We start from the raw sequence: 16,587 nt of genomic DNA on the forward strand, positions 1-16,587 counted from the left end.
TTCTAAAGATCATTAATTAGTCCCATGTTGATGCTGTTCAAAAGGAAGAAAAACATGGCAACAACAAACTTTATATAATTGCTTTTACTCTGTTCACAGACCTAGATCAATCACTTGGTCTGAATCTTTTCTGTCAAGATTACCTGATGTGAAGCAGCAGGTTCAATCTTACCTGCATTGTGAAGATTATACTACAGAAGTTTTGAGCCTCTTTTATCTCCATAAAGAAAATAGTGGTGTAAAACTCTCAATGACTGTAAAACTCCTGCAATTTGCTTTTAGTTTTCAATTACATATAACCTATAGATTTGGTATCTCATGTATGAGATTAACCCAAACCAGAATACTTAATTCTCAAGTGTGCAAGCATTCAAATCCTGTATAATTGAAATAGCACCAAATACTTTCTTATTCTGTGTGCCTTTGACAAGCTGAAGGTAATAAAACAGCTTTTCCCCTTTTCCTGGGGATGTGTGGGGAGAGAAGAAACTGAAGAGAGCACTGAACTCTTGAAAATGATAGAAATACCTTAGCAAAATACGCAGAGAAAGATTGCCAAATAGAGTTGTTTTCCTCCAATGTTTCAGGAAGTTTTATACAGAATGTGTTCCTACAATTCTTTTGTAGCTTTGAAAACCTGGGTCTTTGTGTTATGTATGACCCACAATTTGATCAAACAAAGGTGTCTATAATGCAAACTAGTGTGAGATCTCCTGGCTTTTCTGTTCACTGCAGACTTTCAGGGGTAGTGCACATTGTGAAAGCCGTGAGGTGTGATCACTGATTGATCACCCACCTTTTTTTTTTTTTTTTTTTTTTTTTTTTTTTTTTTTTTTTTGAGGTAAAGCATTAATATTTTGTGTTTCAAAGGGCTGGATCAACTGGTTAGAAAGAGGGTTTTTTTTTGAATTCTGCTGCAGTTCTGACAGTTGGAGCTAAAAAGTAGGATAGTGTGGGATGATGGACATACTATTCTGAATTCATTTGATGATGTCAGGGTGCTGACATCAACCTGAGTGTCCAGGGGATGGAAATGGAAGAGCTACTGGTTACTGAGACATTAGAAGAAAGGTGTAGGTTTTCTCTAGTGTCCTAAACTGCTCTATGTGTGTTAATCTGGTATTTTTAGAGTTTAGTTTGACTGCAAAGCGCTCAAATCAAATGGAAATGCTTTTCTTGGGAAAAAAATGGTTTGATTCTGTTCTCCCCTCTGCCAAAAATGCTTTCCTGAAAGTAATTTTAAGGATTTTATCTTAAAATTCCTGTCTTTAAATCAAAGTGTTCAGTTTGACATCATCATCATTATTTCCTTTGCAACCAAGTGATCTCACAAAAGCACTCAGAGGGCAATGCAGCAGAAGTAAATGTAATGTTTTAATGGAACAGTTACTGCTTTATGCAAATATCTATGATAAAATAGACTCACAGATGGGAAGGCAAAGTCATTGAAGCTAAAATCAGAATAGTTTGTAATTAAAATGCTGAAAATGTTTCCGTGGTTTCTTCAGGAGATGAGAAGATTTTAATTATTGTTGTCAGGTATCTTATAACTTAGGTGAATTATGGAGAGTTATTGTAAACTCTAACAATTTTGACTGAAGTGTGGCAAGTCAATGGCAGATAAACCCCTAGAATTACTGTGAAAGCATTGCATAAACAATATAGATCTTCACTGGATTATTTTATATTCCCACACAAAGCTGTAAATTATTTCCAAGTACCCTCTTTGATAGCTTCACCTTTCAGTTCAGATTTTTAGCAAGGATGAAGGTCACACGACCACAGTGTCCTGTGGCAACTGTGTAATCTGCTAATATTTAAACATCAAGCAGTTGTTTGTTGTTAATATTGAAGATAGGAATTGTGAAATAAAATGTTCAACTGCCTTTACTTTGTACTCCCTGTCTTCAGGGAGATTATGTAATAAGTTTAAAGGAAAACCCATATGGTGCTAGTTGAACAAACAGTGATACCCTTGTTTACAGGTAGAAGAGAGTGTGTTTGCAAACACATATTTTGGCATATGTATTTTGAGATGACAGGTAAGGGAGAGAAACTTTGCTAACGTGAAAGTCCAGGTTTTCCACAGTCAGAGGCTGATTAGCATGTTAATGTGGGAAGGTGGATAGTTACTGTGACTCAGCTTTACAGACCATGGCCATACTTCCTATGACCCAATATGCCACTGGGTTGAGTGCTGTAGGGATAGAAAAAAGAAAAACAAATAACATACTTTTTTTGTTTCAAGTAGGAAAGTGTTGCCATTTGCCCAAGTATGTGCTGGAATGCTCCTGTTATTTTTGTTAGCTATGGGGAATGGTCCTGACCACAGGACTTTCTTCAAGTCTCACCATTTAAAGCCTTTTAATAATTTTACTTGGTGTGTGTGGTGTTGTTTCCTTTATGGAGGTGTCATTTGTTCTTTTTAAGGTTGTAGATTGGATCCATACATGCATAAGGATTCATGCCCACTCCCACACCCTTTGCAGTTTTTCACCCTTTGAGCTGCTGAGGTATAGCATTTTGAATAGAGCTGAATAGATAGAATTGATTATAAATAGGATCTTGAAGAGTGAACTTCTGTCTTCAAAGAAGAAAACACAACATGGAAACAAAACATATTTACCTGTCAGTTATTTCTACATAATTCTTGTCATGGAATTGTTAGTCAAGACATGTAATGTATAGGAACTTTTCTCCAGCACATTTCCTTTACTTGCTCATTCACAAGCATGAAGTCACAAATTACAGATTACTCTAGCAACAATTTAAGATGTTGCCTATAAATTTACACAAGTTTATGGGGACTGATTAAACATAACTAAATTACACAATCTTTTTATTATTATAGAATTAGTAATTATTTAAGAGCAGGTCATTCTGGTTTTGATACCCCTATGTGGCATGGCTCCAGGTCTGCTTTCTTCAAAAGGCAGCAGGGTTTTGTTTATTGCTGCAAACAATCTTGCTCACTCACTGGGACCTCGTGTTGACATCTGTAAGAGAAAATTATGCAGAAACCTTTTTTAACATTGTTCAGGGTATCTGTTCTTGCCATTGTTAGTTCTGTAATTCATGAAGGTGTCAGATAAAGCATGGAATGCCTCTTTTTAGGTCTCTGTGTGTACTGTATGAAGTCAGGTGGAGTTGAGGACTCTGAAGAAGTTCCCTGGGAGTGCAGCATCATACCATTGTTTTGAATCTTTGGATTGTGACTTTTCTTGGTGGGAGCACCTCTTTAGGCTGTTAAAGCTGCTTTGTGCTATGGCAGGGGAAAGTGAGTGTTTGGGCTGTGTTTGGGGTCTGAAACTTGAAGCCAGGTGAAACCAGGAGTGATTGTCTCCATTAAGCTGTGAACTGTTGGGAACCTTGAGCCCCGTGAGCATGGGTACCTTGGAAAGGCTTGTTCCTGACTTGTGTGTTGCATTCCGAGGTGGATCTCTCAGAGCTCACTGTTGCTCTGCACAGCTCTGAGACGATGCTTCCCCTCCTGAGAACCGTGGTGTTAAACGGCCTTTTGTCTTGTCACCTACCCATTGCTTTATCCTGGTTTAAATACATATTTTATGCTAATAACATTAAGTGCCAGGTAAGATTCACGCTGCCCTAATAGTCTGCCAACTCTCCCTTACAATTTTTGAGTGGTAACAGTATCATTCATTACCTTCATTATGTTTGCTTTCTTCAGAAACTGCTTTCAATCCTGTAGTTGTTACATCAGAGAATTTTCCTATCCTTTGCTTCTTTAGGTGAGATAATGTTTTTCTACTAGATGTAAGCCTCTAGAAGACAACTTGCTGGAACTAGGGTGACTGCTTTTGAAAGATGAATATGAGGCAGTTGATGTCTTGAGCTTATGGTCAATGCACTGGTTGTACAGTAGCATTGTTGTTGTAACAAAACATGCCCTGGGAGAATCAAAAGGTAAAGTCTGTACTCTGGGCTGAGGTAGCCACCAACTATGTTTTATCAGGTTCATAGTTCTTAGATATGCCTCTGTTTCTGAGAGGTGTAAGGAAGCAAGGCAGAGAGCAAAGTAGCAGAATTAAAGTCTGTAATCTCATCCATCTAGGATGAGCAGGAGTGGGTATTTTTGAAAAATGAAAATGTCACTTGACCATTCTCAGCAGCTCCTTTGAAAATAAACTTTTAAACTGAAGGATCCTTTATATAGCTTATGGAGAATTATTACATCCTTCAAGTGAGTGGTGAGCTCTAGTTTGCTGAGATACACAGGAACATATTAACGTTGCATTAAGGCCATCACAACACATCTCTCTTGTGTATCTTTGGATCACTGTCCTGAAGATCATCTGAGTAAAAATATGTTGTAGACGAGCTATAAGACAATAGGGAATATTACTTTGAGGGAGAAGTTACAGTCACAGTATGGTAGTACACTGTGATAGATAGGTAGAGTGGTTAGAGAACTGGGCTTTTTCTGATAGTAACATGAAAAGTGAAAGAAATTTCAGTTTTTAACAAAGTTTTGGGTTTCAGGTTCAGTTTCTTACTGTGGTGTAGTGCATCGATTTTTGTTGCAGGAATGACAGCAATTGTATCCTTGTCCTAGTCTGGAGGCTGACTACAAATAGTTCAGTTTGCTCCTAACTCTATTTTCTGATAAGTGCTTAAAGTTTGGAGTGCTTTGTGTTGGCCACAGTATGGTGCTTTTTCCTTTACTTAAATAATTTTGCTGAGCAATGGCATTTTTTACTGTTGTATTTGGGTAGTTTTATTGTCCTTTTGTTTTCCAGATCTTCAAATACAAAATATTGTAGAAGTACACAGTCTAAATGTATTTTTACATAGCATCTTGGAAAGTCTTGTAGCAGTTTTTCTTAAGATATGTACTACTCCCACCTTGGTTTCTGTACCTACTTGGAAGTATTGGACAAACTGGACAAGGATTTTCCTCTATGTATATAATTAGTAACTGTGTGTTGGTCCCCAGTCAGTTTGTGTGCAAAAATACTATGGCTCGTTGGGAATCTCCTTCTGTGCAAGAACCATCCTATGAACAAGCCATCTGCATTTGTTCTGGGACTTTGAAGGATCAAAGCTAGAAGGTAATTGTACAATGAAGTAAGTTTGTTAGTTTTGATGCACTTGGAGGAAGTGAGGCTTCCACCTCCCATAGTGCAGAAGACTGGGAATTGCCCAGAGATTTATAATTATGATGGAGTGAAGATGGATGCGAATAGTTTTGCCTGAGATATGCTGTCTTTGTTAGTTAACAGTTCCTTTTGCTTCACCAATGTGTGGGGTAGACTCAGCATAACTGTCTAGTTTCAACAGTGATTATTCTGTATCTCTTCATGCTGAACCAGTCTGTAGGATATGAAGAGATCCTGCAGAAGACTGTTGATTATTGTTAATAACACTCATTTATCTTAGCTTTGCTAGGTGTTACTAAACAAAGGAATGCAGTAACTGCTGCTTAGTGTAGGGTTAGACTTTTGCAAAGTGTAGTTGTAATGTTTGACTGTGAGGATCAGAACTGTTTTTGGAAAAGAAAGGTTTTTGTCTCAAGGCTGAGTGTGCTCAGACTGATCAGACTGGCTGTACCTACCTGCTTGGTAGTTATCAACTTCTCGTGCAGTTCTTCTTACCCTAAGCCTTTGGGCAGATATGCCATATGCCATCTGAACTGTATTTTCTAGTTGAGAAGATTTTTGATCTGCATTCAGTGCCAGCTCTCCTTGCAGTTGTCTTGATTCTCTGCTTGGTGAGCTGATCCACATCTTGCTTGGAATCTTTCTTGTAATGTCAAGTTCTGCATAGTTCACTTTCCATTGTAGATCACAGTCAAGTTCTTTTACTGCAGAAGGAATGGGAGTTCTTTTGCTGAAGTGAGAATATGCATGTTGGACTAACAGAAAATGCTTATTGGGGCAGCTGCAACAGGAGACAGTGTCCTGCACAGATGCTGACATGCAGAACACTTGTAACTTAGGATATGGGTATGATGATTGAAAGTAACTAAGGAGAATTGCTAAGCTAGAAGAATGACTTCATTTGTTTATGTTAGTATTAGTCTAAATATGGAAGAAAGATGATTCTGATCTACATAAACAGGTTAGTTGTATTAAAATAAAAACTGGTGTGTTGTTTTAGTGTAATACTTGAACAGTATTAATGGGTTTCTGGTCTGAATTCAAACTTGGCCAGTAACTATGCTTTAACTGGTTTCCGATATTCCAGTCACTCGTTTAAACAAGAATGTAAGGTCAAACCCTAGTTTGATCTCCTTTGGAGTTGCACATTTGAAGTGTATATGTATACTTTTAGCCAGAAGGAAACATTACAATGATCTAATCTGACCTTTTACATAAACTGGGCCACATGTGTTTGAGTCTTACAGGTGGACTCAATAACTTGTGATGAAACTAAAGAATACCCCTAAAAGACATAAGGTTTCAATTTTAATTTTAGGTCTGTTAGTGGTACGAAATACATTGCATTCTTTTGTTGTGTTTAAGAATGGATGAACTTCTGAAAAATAATCTTAATTTCAACACAAGTTACAAGAGCTTGGGATGAATTGTTGAGCCTTTCATCAAACATCTTTTCCCTATATATGTCTGTAGATAGTGTTCTCTAGAACTAAACAGACTAAGCTCACCACTGTCAGCCCTGCCACAGCTGTGGCTCTGCTTGGAGAAGGACTGCTGTTCAGCATCTTACCTGCTCGGTGTCAGGAGATTTTCAAGATATCGAAGTGTAGGAGGGCAACCTTACCCCTGTCAACTTTTTCCTTCACATCTGACTTGTATTCAGATTAAACCAAGAGAAAGAAAGAATATGAAATGTTTATCTCTCTGTCTTTGCTTACAACTTACTGTTGTTGCAATAAACTTTTGAGAATATTGTAGCAATTTCCAAGTATTCCTGGATCACAATCATCCTTCTACTTTATTCAGACTGTGGCTACTCAAGTGATTTTAAAGGTGAGAAGATCAGATATTTTTGCCATTAGATTAATGCTATATTGACATTTAATCTGATTTTCCTGCTACCATTTTTCTTTCTTGCCCACCTATGTTGTTGTTCTTAAGTGGATGGAGCTTAAGAACAGTCACTATGTTATTAGTCTTTTTGTGTCTTTTGATACGATACACTCTTTGACAACCTGTGTCTTCTACCTCATGTGTGATGAATATTTTAATAGAGTTGGTTGAAAATGTAATACTATTTTCTTTGATTCTCAGTGGATTCTGTTTTCTTGTATTGTACAGTTACATTTTTCAGGAAAGACTCTGCATTTAATTTTGAGTATGGAAGTGAGAATGAAAATGCATGTGTCTTGAAAGTGAGACTGAAAATGCATGTCTCTGTAAGTTGAGCATAAGTCAGTAAGGACAAAAGAGGTCAGCTGGAGAAAATGGGCTGAAATCAAGGTCAAGGTGCAAGGGAGTCTAAAGATACAATGAGCTCCAGCATGCAAATGGAAAAATCTGTGTTACTGTCTCTCACAGAGCTTTCCCTTTCTCTGTGCATCCTTTGTTGAATGTTACTGCTAATGGGAGGGACTCAGCATTTTTAAATGCAGTTCTTCTATTCCCTGTTCTGTCTCATTCTTCATATATATTATAACACACATGTACATGTAGTATGTTGCTAAAGACTTTCAGGTGTCGGCTTTAGGAATGAAAATCCCTGCTGATATTTTCTATTCATTATCCAGTCTTTCCTGTAGAGTGTTCCAACTTGATTATAGTCCTGCACTTCAGTTGCTGTACTTTGTTGTCTCCTGGGTTTTTTTAATAATAAATGTTGATTGTTGGAAGACTTTCTTCACTGGACCTTATTCAATAGATATTGCTGTTTTAAGTGTTGGCATCTGTTATTTAGTATTTCTTTATGAAGAGCAATAACATCATTTCCCTCAGAGCTCCTTTATCAAATGCCTTCTCATGCCACTAGAGAGGTATCAGGCTTGCTAGCTCATAGCTGGTTTTATCTTTATGGAGAAAAGATGCAGGTAAAATGGAGAACTCTTTCCAGTAACAAAACACATCACCTGAACCCAGTTACATGAGTCAGTAAATATCACCTGAGCTGACAGAGGAGAAGCAGATTTCGTCTGTGGGTCACTTTTCATCAAGCATGCTACCTGTCAGCTCACAGTCTTGTTGGCATCAGGTTACTTAGCCCTTCAACTGTTGACATAACAATTTACAGAATGGTATGGAAAGTGATATTTTGACCTTTTCTAGAATGGGAATCTTCTAGTAACACCTGTCATCAGGATCAGTTTTTGTGGCTGTGTATGCAGCTTCAGCCTTGCCCATAGCTGAGTTTGGATGAAAAGCTGAATTAAATACTTCTTTTAGCACTTGTATGGCTGCATTAACATCAGTCTTCCTGAAGTTCTCAAGTAATGTAATAGAGGCTCTTTTCTTTAGTTGGCATCAGATACACCTGTCAGAATGGGCATTGGTAGATGTCCCACGGATGCACCAATTAACACGGTGTTAACCATGCCTTTCCTCTCCTGTTTGCTGGGAAATGGAGGAATGTGGAAGTAGACCATGGGAAATGGAGAAAAGCTGTGGTATGCAGCCACTGCTTGGTCTGCCAGTCTGCAATTCTTCTGTGCATTCATTGACCTAACCAACTTCAACCTGTCTTTCACTGTATGGTTTGAAGAAATTGACAGTAAAAAACACCTCTCAAATTCCCCCAGAATCAAAAGGGGGCTGAAAAATGGCAGCTGGCCTGTAAGCACATCTCCCAAGTTTCTCAAAATTGTTAATATCAGTGAAATTAAAGGAAAATAAGTGTAAGTTCATGTATCTTTTCCTTTTTCTTCCTCCTCTAGTTTCTTTAGGCTTAACTTTCTATGACAGTATAAAATTTAAACTTTAAGACAGATTAAGTGTGATGCTGATTTATATTTGCTGGCTAAAGGTGTTTGAAGTGCCTTTCCTTTGCCTGGGGAAGGTTCTGGATTGAAGCAACATAGAAATACTGTTTTTTTCTGTCCACAAAATTTGCAGTTGCTCTAGACTATCAGATTTTTACAAACAACATTAAGTCTTTGTTCTTGGTGATTATATTTAAGACAGCTTGCATTTTAGAAAACATGCATTTTTGTATTCTTAGCTTCGCAATTACACTTTTTTTTTTTGTGACTGTTTTCACACAGATTTCTGTGCAGACACAGGATTGGGACTCCAGCTGTGAACTTTGTCAGTTGAGTCCTAGCATAGGTGTGGTTTTTCCCTTAAAAAAAAACTTGTAGAATTTTTAAAGAAACCTTAATCATTCACTTTTCTTAAAATACTCTGGGTTTTGGCTTGGTTTCTTGTTGGTTTTTTTTGGGTTGTTTGTTTGTTTGTTTGTTTGTTTGTTTTGTTTGTTTTTTGTTTTTGGGGGGTTTTTTGGTGGGTTTTTGTTTGTTTGTTTGTTTGTTTTTGGTTTGGGGGGGGGTTGGGGTTTTTTTGGGGGGGGAGGGGGGTAGTTTAATGTTTTTGCGGGTTTTTCTGTTGTCTTTTTGAGTTTTTAAATTACCCATCTAGGGACAACACAAACTTACTGAAGATTTGTCATTAGGTGTACATGTGAGGCTATAATGCTGTTGTACAGACTTACACAGACTCCTTCCATTTTCTGCAGTAGGCCAGTATGCTTCTGGAGATGCACTTGTGGTCACATTTGCCTTTACAGTCTACCATTGCTATAACAAGTTAGGAAAGTAAAGGAGTGTTTTGTTGATAGCATTTCTGATGTTTAATTCTTAAATGAGGGTAAGATTGTATGTGTTGTCCTTTGGGTATTTATTCCCCATTACAGAGATATTTTCACAAGTTTTTTGAAAATCCAGGTTTGCTTCCAAAGTATTTGTTTTTTTAATTTGGAAGAGATTGATGTTCTGAATTGACTTGTCAAGTGAGGTTATTATGTTAGCAAGCAAGATTTTATCAAAGTATCCTGAAGAACAAAAGGGAAACTACAGTAGGCACAGACTGAGGGGACACATCCACTTACTGCCAAAAGCAGCAAAAGGATTGTGTGGTGTATCAACCAGGATAATACTGATGGACTTACTCCATAGTGGGTTGAATATTTTTTGATTCAGTGTTTTGAGAAAAAGTCGAATGACTTAGGGCTTGTGGTGATAAATATAACTTAGATTTTAGTTTGAGATTGTTAATTTGATCTGCAGAAAAAGCTATATACTCTGTTTTCTGAATTAATCTCATTAAAAAGATCTACACTGTAAGTTTAAAATGGTGTAAGTAAGAAAACAAATAGTTACACTGAAATTCAGTTTTTTATGGAGCTGCTTTCTTGAACAAATTTGGAGTCTGCATGTTTCATTCTTGCTATTTATCACTTACAGACTGCATATGGTACTCTGAAATCTTTATGTGAAAGATGCTGGAAGTGTAAAATTCTATGGTAAAAACAGTATAATGCTGAATCCCAGCAGAGAGATATGCTATAGAGATTTGATTCTTCAATGTCTTTATGACTTGTTAATGTGTGCTTGTTTAAGAGTTGCAGGGTTGCATAAGGAAAGCAGAACAAAAATGTTGAATAACCTTGTATAAGTGTGAAATGGATAAAATGAGCATGACCAACTAAAGCAGTACCTAATTTATCTAAAGGTGAACATTTATTTTCATCACTCATTCTGTTGTGTTCTTGTTTTCAAATGACACTTTGACACCTTTTCTGTAAGTTATGCATATTAATGTAATTGTATTTACTTGCAGGTGGCTCTAACCAAAAGAGCTGATCCAGCTGAGTTGAAAACAATATTTTTGAAGGTATGTGTAAAGTAAATATTTTACTCTCTCTGCTTAAATTTTTCATGTCTTTTGCTCTACTATTGCAGCATACAACTCTTGATAGTTTTTTTCCAACCATTAATCATTCACCGTATTATTACCATGTTAGACTTAAATACCATTATCAGAATTGAACAATACTCACCATGAAGTCAGATATATTCCTGAGTGATTATTGTATTGACTCAGAAGAAGTATTGCTATCTTAGAAAAAACCCGCATTGTTCAGAGAATGTGGTAGGAGTTTCACTATTGTTCCTATATGTGGTAAAATGTTCGTTTAGACAGGTTACTGTTAGATGATTTGGTAAACTTTCTTCTTCCATCCTTGCCATCCTTCCTTCTTTAGGGTTATCTCTGCTTCTGCTATTTGTAGAAGTGTTGGGAAGATCATCTTGTGAAGTGCTGGCCATATTTATTATTTAACTGAAATTCCTTCTCTGTTGGTCTGCTATGGAAAGCATGCAAGTAAAGAAATGACTCCTGTACTTGCTTATATACTGGAGAGAAGTGTGCTTTAGTGTTTTGCTGAAAATGGGGAGGTGATTCTCCAACCCTGCTCTGTTCTTGTGAGACCTCACCTGTAGTGCTACATCTGTCTCTGGGGCTCCCAGCATAAGAAGGATGTGAACCTGTTGGAGTCCAGAGGAGACAATCACAAAGACAATCAGAGTGCTGGAGCACCTTTGCCATGAAAGCAGACTGAGATTTGGGACTGTTCAGCCTGGAGAAGGGGTGGCTCCAGGGAGATCTTACTGCAGCCTTTCAGTACATCAAGGGAACCTACAAGTAATTTGGAGAGAGACATTTTACAGGAACATGTAGTGATAGGACAAGGGAGAACGACTTTAAACTGAGAGTAGGTTTATGTTAAGGAAATAAGCAAGAAACTCTTACTGTGAGGGTGGTAAATCCTCAGAATAGCTTGCCCAGAGAAGTGTGAATGCCCCATCCCAGTGTTCAAGGCCAGATTAAGTAACCTGTCTAATGGAACATGTATGTGCCTGTGGTGGGGAGGTTGGAACTAGATGATCTTTAAAGTCCTTTCCAATCCAGACTATTCTGTGATTTTGTGGAACTGTCTTTCTTTGATTCATTTCCTAAATTTAAATAATTATTTCTAGCCTTCCTAAGATTTATTAATCCAGTGACTGGGTAAGTTTGATATTCTGGTAGTAAAAGAAAAAAAAAAAAAGAATACAAAAATTCTGAAGAGTGGTTGTGGTTCTGGAGAATGAGGTAGATGCTACAGTGCTATTAGAGAGCTGTTGTATCTGAATTACTTCTATGGAAGCGTTGAGGGCCTAAGACAGCTTACACCTTTCCAGTTTCTTCCTTCCATCTTTGCTCTCCAGCATCATGCCCCACTCTCCATGTAGTTCTTGGTATTTTTTCCATTGTCCCTTGTGAGCTATTATTAACAATATGTGTAGGTGTCACAATGTATATTGCCTGTATTTATAGTTTTATTATATACTGTCAGTATTTATAGCTCTGAAATCAGATTTTCAGTTGAGAAAGACAGAATTTAACTTCTTAAGTCCTGGAACTTGTATCTGTGAGGAGAGCAAAAAGAGTCTTGCAAAAGAAGGGATTCTGGGTTTTGCAGAGGAACCTACTTACAGAGCAGGAGCACAGGAGCAGAAAAGGCAGACAGGGAGTAGACCATCAACCTGGGAAGATAGTAACACTGAGGAAGGAAATAAACACTCAAGAGAAAAGCCTGGCCCCTTCTGAGCTATGAGGTGGTCCCCAGTTAGAGAGTGGGGAGGTTGATTAGTTGTTTTGCTGAGAATAGTGTGAAAATTGTTTCCTATCTGCCTGTGGGTCTCCATCTCTCTTGCATTTCTGCAGATTGTAGCTCCTTCCCAGTGTAACCTTCTGATTTGGTGGATTGAAGGGATCATAGTTGAGTACACTAAATGCCACCTGACTTGACTTCTTTTTCTTCCTCTTTTGCTTTCCCTTCCACTCAAAAGAAGGGATCCCAGTAAAGTGAAGCAATGAAATATGACCTAAACGTTTTGTTCAGTGTAATGCAGGATTGTCATGCTGCTTACTCACAAGAAGGAAAGATGATGAATAAATGTGTTATGTTGTTTCATGGTCTACAGATGAGTGATAGCCAGAGTGTTAATTAAGCTTCTCCAGATTAAGTGGCAAAGCCAATACAGTTGGTTCTGCAGATTATGGAATGTTTACTTACAAAATAATTTGACAACCATTCTTTCCTACTTCAATTAAGAATTAAAAAATATTATTTCCATGTAGGAATGGTACCCACAGTGTAGAAATAAATGTGAAGCTATCAGTTTAAATGCAGTGGATTGCAATCAACTTTTAGCATATTTAGTATGTCAAATCCCCAATAGAATGTTTGCAAATCTTACTTAAAATGGGGTTAAACTTGTTATTACTTGACTATCTAAAATGTATGTAAATTACCAAAAAGCCATTAAGTACTATTGTATAATATCAAATTCTCTGTGGGTATAATTGTCAAAGTGGGGGGAAATAAAATTGTAAAGAACCAATTTTTAAATATTGCTCCTCCAAAACGAATAGAATTGATGTTTTTTCTTTTTGTTATGATAATTTCCAAGAGTACTTCTTCTAAGTCTTCTAACATAACCCCTAAGAGATTAGATTTTAGTCAAAGTGATCAAGCTGACATTTTTCAAGGTCATTTTCTATATGTAGTGTAGAGTACGTGATTGGATTTCAAATACACTTGAGTAAATCACAATGACAAGAAACAGGGGGACACTGAAACCTTGTGCTGTTTTCTGTTATTGAGTGCCATAGCAGGGGGTAAGCCTGGATGAAAAAAAAGAAATATAGAAGCATGGGCTGTCTGACTTATTTGATTTGTTTCTCAATAACAGCTGTGTTAAAAGTTTCTGAGGCTGGGATTCTGAAGGATTCTGTCTTTCTGCAAATGATTACATTGAAATCAATTGATCTGTTAGTTCTTACAAAAGTATACAATTCAAAGTTCCTTGCAGTGTAGCAGCTAGAAAGCATGTGTTACAGTGTCTATTGAAACAGAAATCCTTTAGCACTAACCAATATATGGATACCAAAGCGAGTTATGTTTTGTTTGGGCTTGCTTCTCCGAAGCCTTGTTTCTTGAGGATAGTGCTGTACCTGAAAATGGTATTTATATAGCACTAGAAGAAAACAATCTACTTACTGTAACACTTTGGCATCCCTCTGAGAGTTATATGCCTACAGCAGGTATAACAGTACGCTGCAGGCACCAGTGTGAAATGAAAACTGGCAGTTTTTGTCCCTTAGCAGAGCCATAGTAATGTGAAAAAAAGCGTGTGTTTGAAACACACTACAAAATAGCAATAGGCATCTAATTTATTTATTACTTTAGTGTGGATAATGCTCTGTGGGGAGTTGCAATGATAGTTTATCATCCTACATTGCCTTAAAAAAAAAAAAAAAGAGAGAGAGAAATTAGCAGTTTCTTTCCTCTTCTCAGTGCACATTTGTTATCACAAGATAGACCTGTTTCCCTTTAAGCTAACACATGGTTCTGCAAATCTTGCCTGGGATCTCTTTTCCTCTTAATAATTGTCCTTATCCATTTTCTTTTCTTAAAATACATTCTTTAGGGTTGATTTCAAATTTGACCTTCTTCAGGAAATGAGGACTTTAAAATTTGAGGGATGACCTAGGAATGAGGGTAGAGGTGGTAACAAAGGGAATTTTATTTATTTATTTAGCTATTATCTTCAAGAAATGTTAATGTTACTTTTATTTGTATCATGGAAGCTTCCTGTGGGTGCAAATATGCTGGGGTCTGTCAAGAGCTGTTTTCTGGAGCAGTATGCTAGTAACCGTGTATAGAGCAGGGATAATGTATGGCAGGTGTCAGAACTCTTATTTCTGCAGTGTGCTGAACTGTCAAAGTTCGTGTTTTGCTGTTACATTTTTCTGCAAATGCTATTCTTTGGCCTCCTTTCAGCACTTCAGCCAAGGAGGAGTGTCTGTAGATTCTCCTTTCCTTAAGGACCAGCCATGGCTGGAGGTGATGCAGGGGAGTTCTTCAAAGCAGCACCCCCAGGTGGACATTCCTGCAGGATCATTTGCTCCACTGGCATTTTGCGGGTGTAACCAAGCCTGCCTTCTCATCCCGAAGCAGAATGGCTAAAAGAAGAAGTCTTTTCAGATAAATAAGATATGCTGCAGTGCACTGCTGTCAAAGCTTGACATACATGCTTGCAAATGTGCTTGTGCTTCTTCTTCTACTTCAAAAACATCCTTGGTATGGAGCATTTCTAGACCACTATGGAGAAATTGCTGACATGATAATCCAAGAAGTGTATGTCCGCATTTGTTCTCTGGGAAGCCGAGCCTTCAGCATCTTGATTTCTGCCCTCTTACTCTTTCCTGTTTGAGTCTAGGCTGTAGGCTCCCTGAAGCAGAACTGTCACCTGTTGTAACAGAGGCCTGCTCATGATGGGAATGGGTGGTGGTAATCAATGCCTGGAGAAGGATGTGTTGAGGCACTAAATATTGTATTTATTTAACAGTATGCAAGTGTGGAGAAGAATGGAGAATTTTTCATGTCTCCTAATGACTTTGTCACACGGTATCTGAAGATAATTGGAGATGGTTTGCCTAATGCAAGCACTGTACAGCTCCTTGCAGGTGTGGTGGATCAGACAAAAGATGGGTAAGTGGTTTTTTGTGGTTTTGGTTTGGGGGGGATTTGTAGTTGATTGGTTTATTTTTTTCTTTTTCTGCTGTTCATTTAAAAAAAAAAAGCTATTTTTTCAGTCTGATCCTTGAAGAGTGGGGGGGTTGGTTTGTTTTGTTTTGTTTTCCCCTGCAGATCCATAAAGGAATACAGTATCTTTCAAGTGAAAAGAGTAGAAATGTTGTTTTCGACTGAAATACCATTTAGTGGTGCTAACCATTTTCTGTCTACTGTGTATTTTTAATTCATGGAACCTTTCATGTTTGTTGGCTGGCTCCCCTAACTCCTGCTTTTCTTTCCTTCCCTGAGTCTTTCTGTCTCCGTTTACTTTATGTATCTGTCACAAACACATTCAAATAGAAATCCAAAATAAGCTTAGATGGTGTAGGAAGAGATCCTAGAAAAAAAATGTCCCTGCTTTGTTTTGTCATGGCACTGTGAAAGGTTTTTTGCTGCTGTGTTTTTCCTTCAAGAGGGAGGAGGAGCACCTAAGGTATTTAGGGAGCCACTCTGCAATCTTGGGAAGGCAGCAGTGAAGTTGGTTGCACATGGTTTGCATTTGAAAGGCCGACTTTGCCAATAGGCAATATTAGTTACCCTTCCATCTTCCTTCCCCCTACTTTAATGAAATTCTAGCTTTTGCTTTTGGTACTTGCCCAGGCAAGCTGTCTCTTCACCCATATGAATTGTTGAGCCCTCCCTTCAAAGTGTCTTTAGAGAAACTTGAGAATAATTAGCTATGGACTTGAAGTGTGCAGTTGTGGCATTTTTAGAAACCAGAAAACTTCAGGCATGACTCATATCAGTGGTTGCAGAGAGTAAAATGTGAGATAAACAAAGCATGACTAGAGAATGCAGTCTTCCTAGGGAACGGATGCAGGCATAACTGAGAAGTTTTGCAGTCCTTGCTGTGCTCTCTTTTCTGCTCAGCCAGTCTCATGCATTTGGCAGCTGGGCACCTTAAACCTTGCAGATGAGTTAATGTGATGATTACTGCCCTGGTAAAAGAATTCTGTAAAAGGTTGTGTTGGTAACATTGATGGCATCTAGAAAGCCATGGTTTCAGATAGTGTTTGA

General features: G+C 37.8%; 1 protein-coding gene across 2 annotated transcripts in view; it reads left to right on the forward strand.

Moving 5' to 3' along the window:
* The window catches only part of SLC25A13 (solute carrier family 25 member 13), a 103,004-nt gene that overhangs the window by 13,897 nt on the left and 72,520 nt on the right, over window positions 1-16,587 (forward strand). For both annotated transcript variants that reach the window (XM_063411900.1, XM_063411909.1), the window contains 2 exons: window positions 10,725-10,778; window positions 15,344-15,486. In XM_063411900.1, the coding sequence (XP_063267970.1) occupies window positions 10,725-10,778; window positions 15,344-15,486 (197 nt within the window). The remainder of the gene's footprint in view (window positions 1-10,724; window positions 10,779-15,343; window positions 15,487-16,587) is intronic.

Source organism: Prinia subflava, chromosome 1 (genome assembly GCF_021018805.1).
Source record: "Prinia subflava isolate CZ2003 ecotype Zambia chromosome 1, Cam_Psub_1.2, whole genome shotgun sequence".
NCBI lineage: Eukaryota > Metazoa > Chordata > Aves > Passeriformes > Cisticolidae > Prinia > Prinia subflava.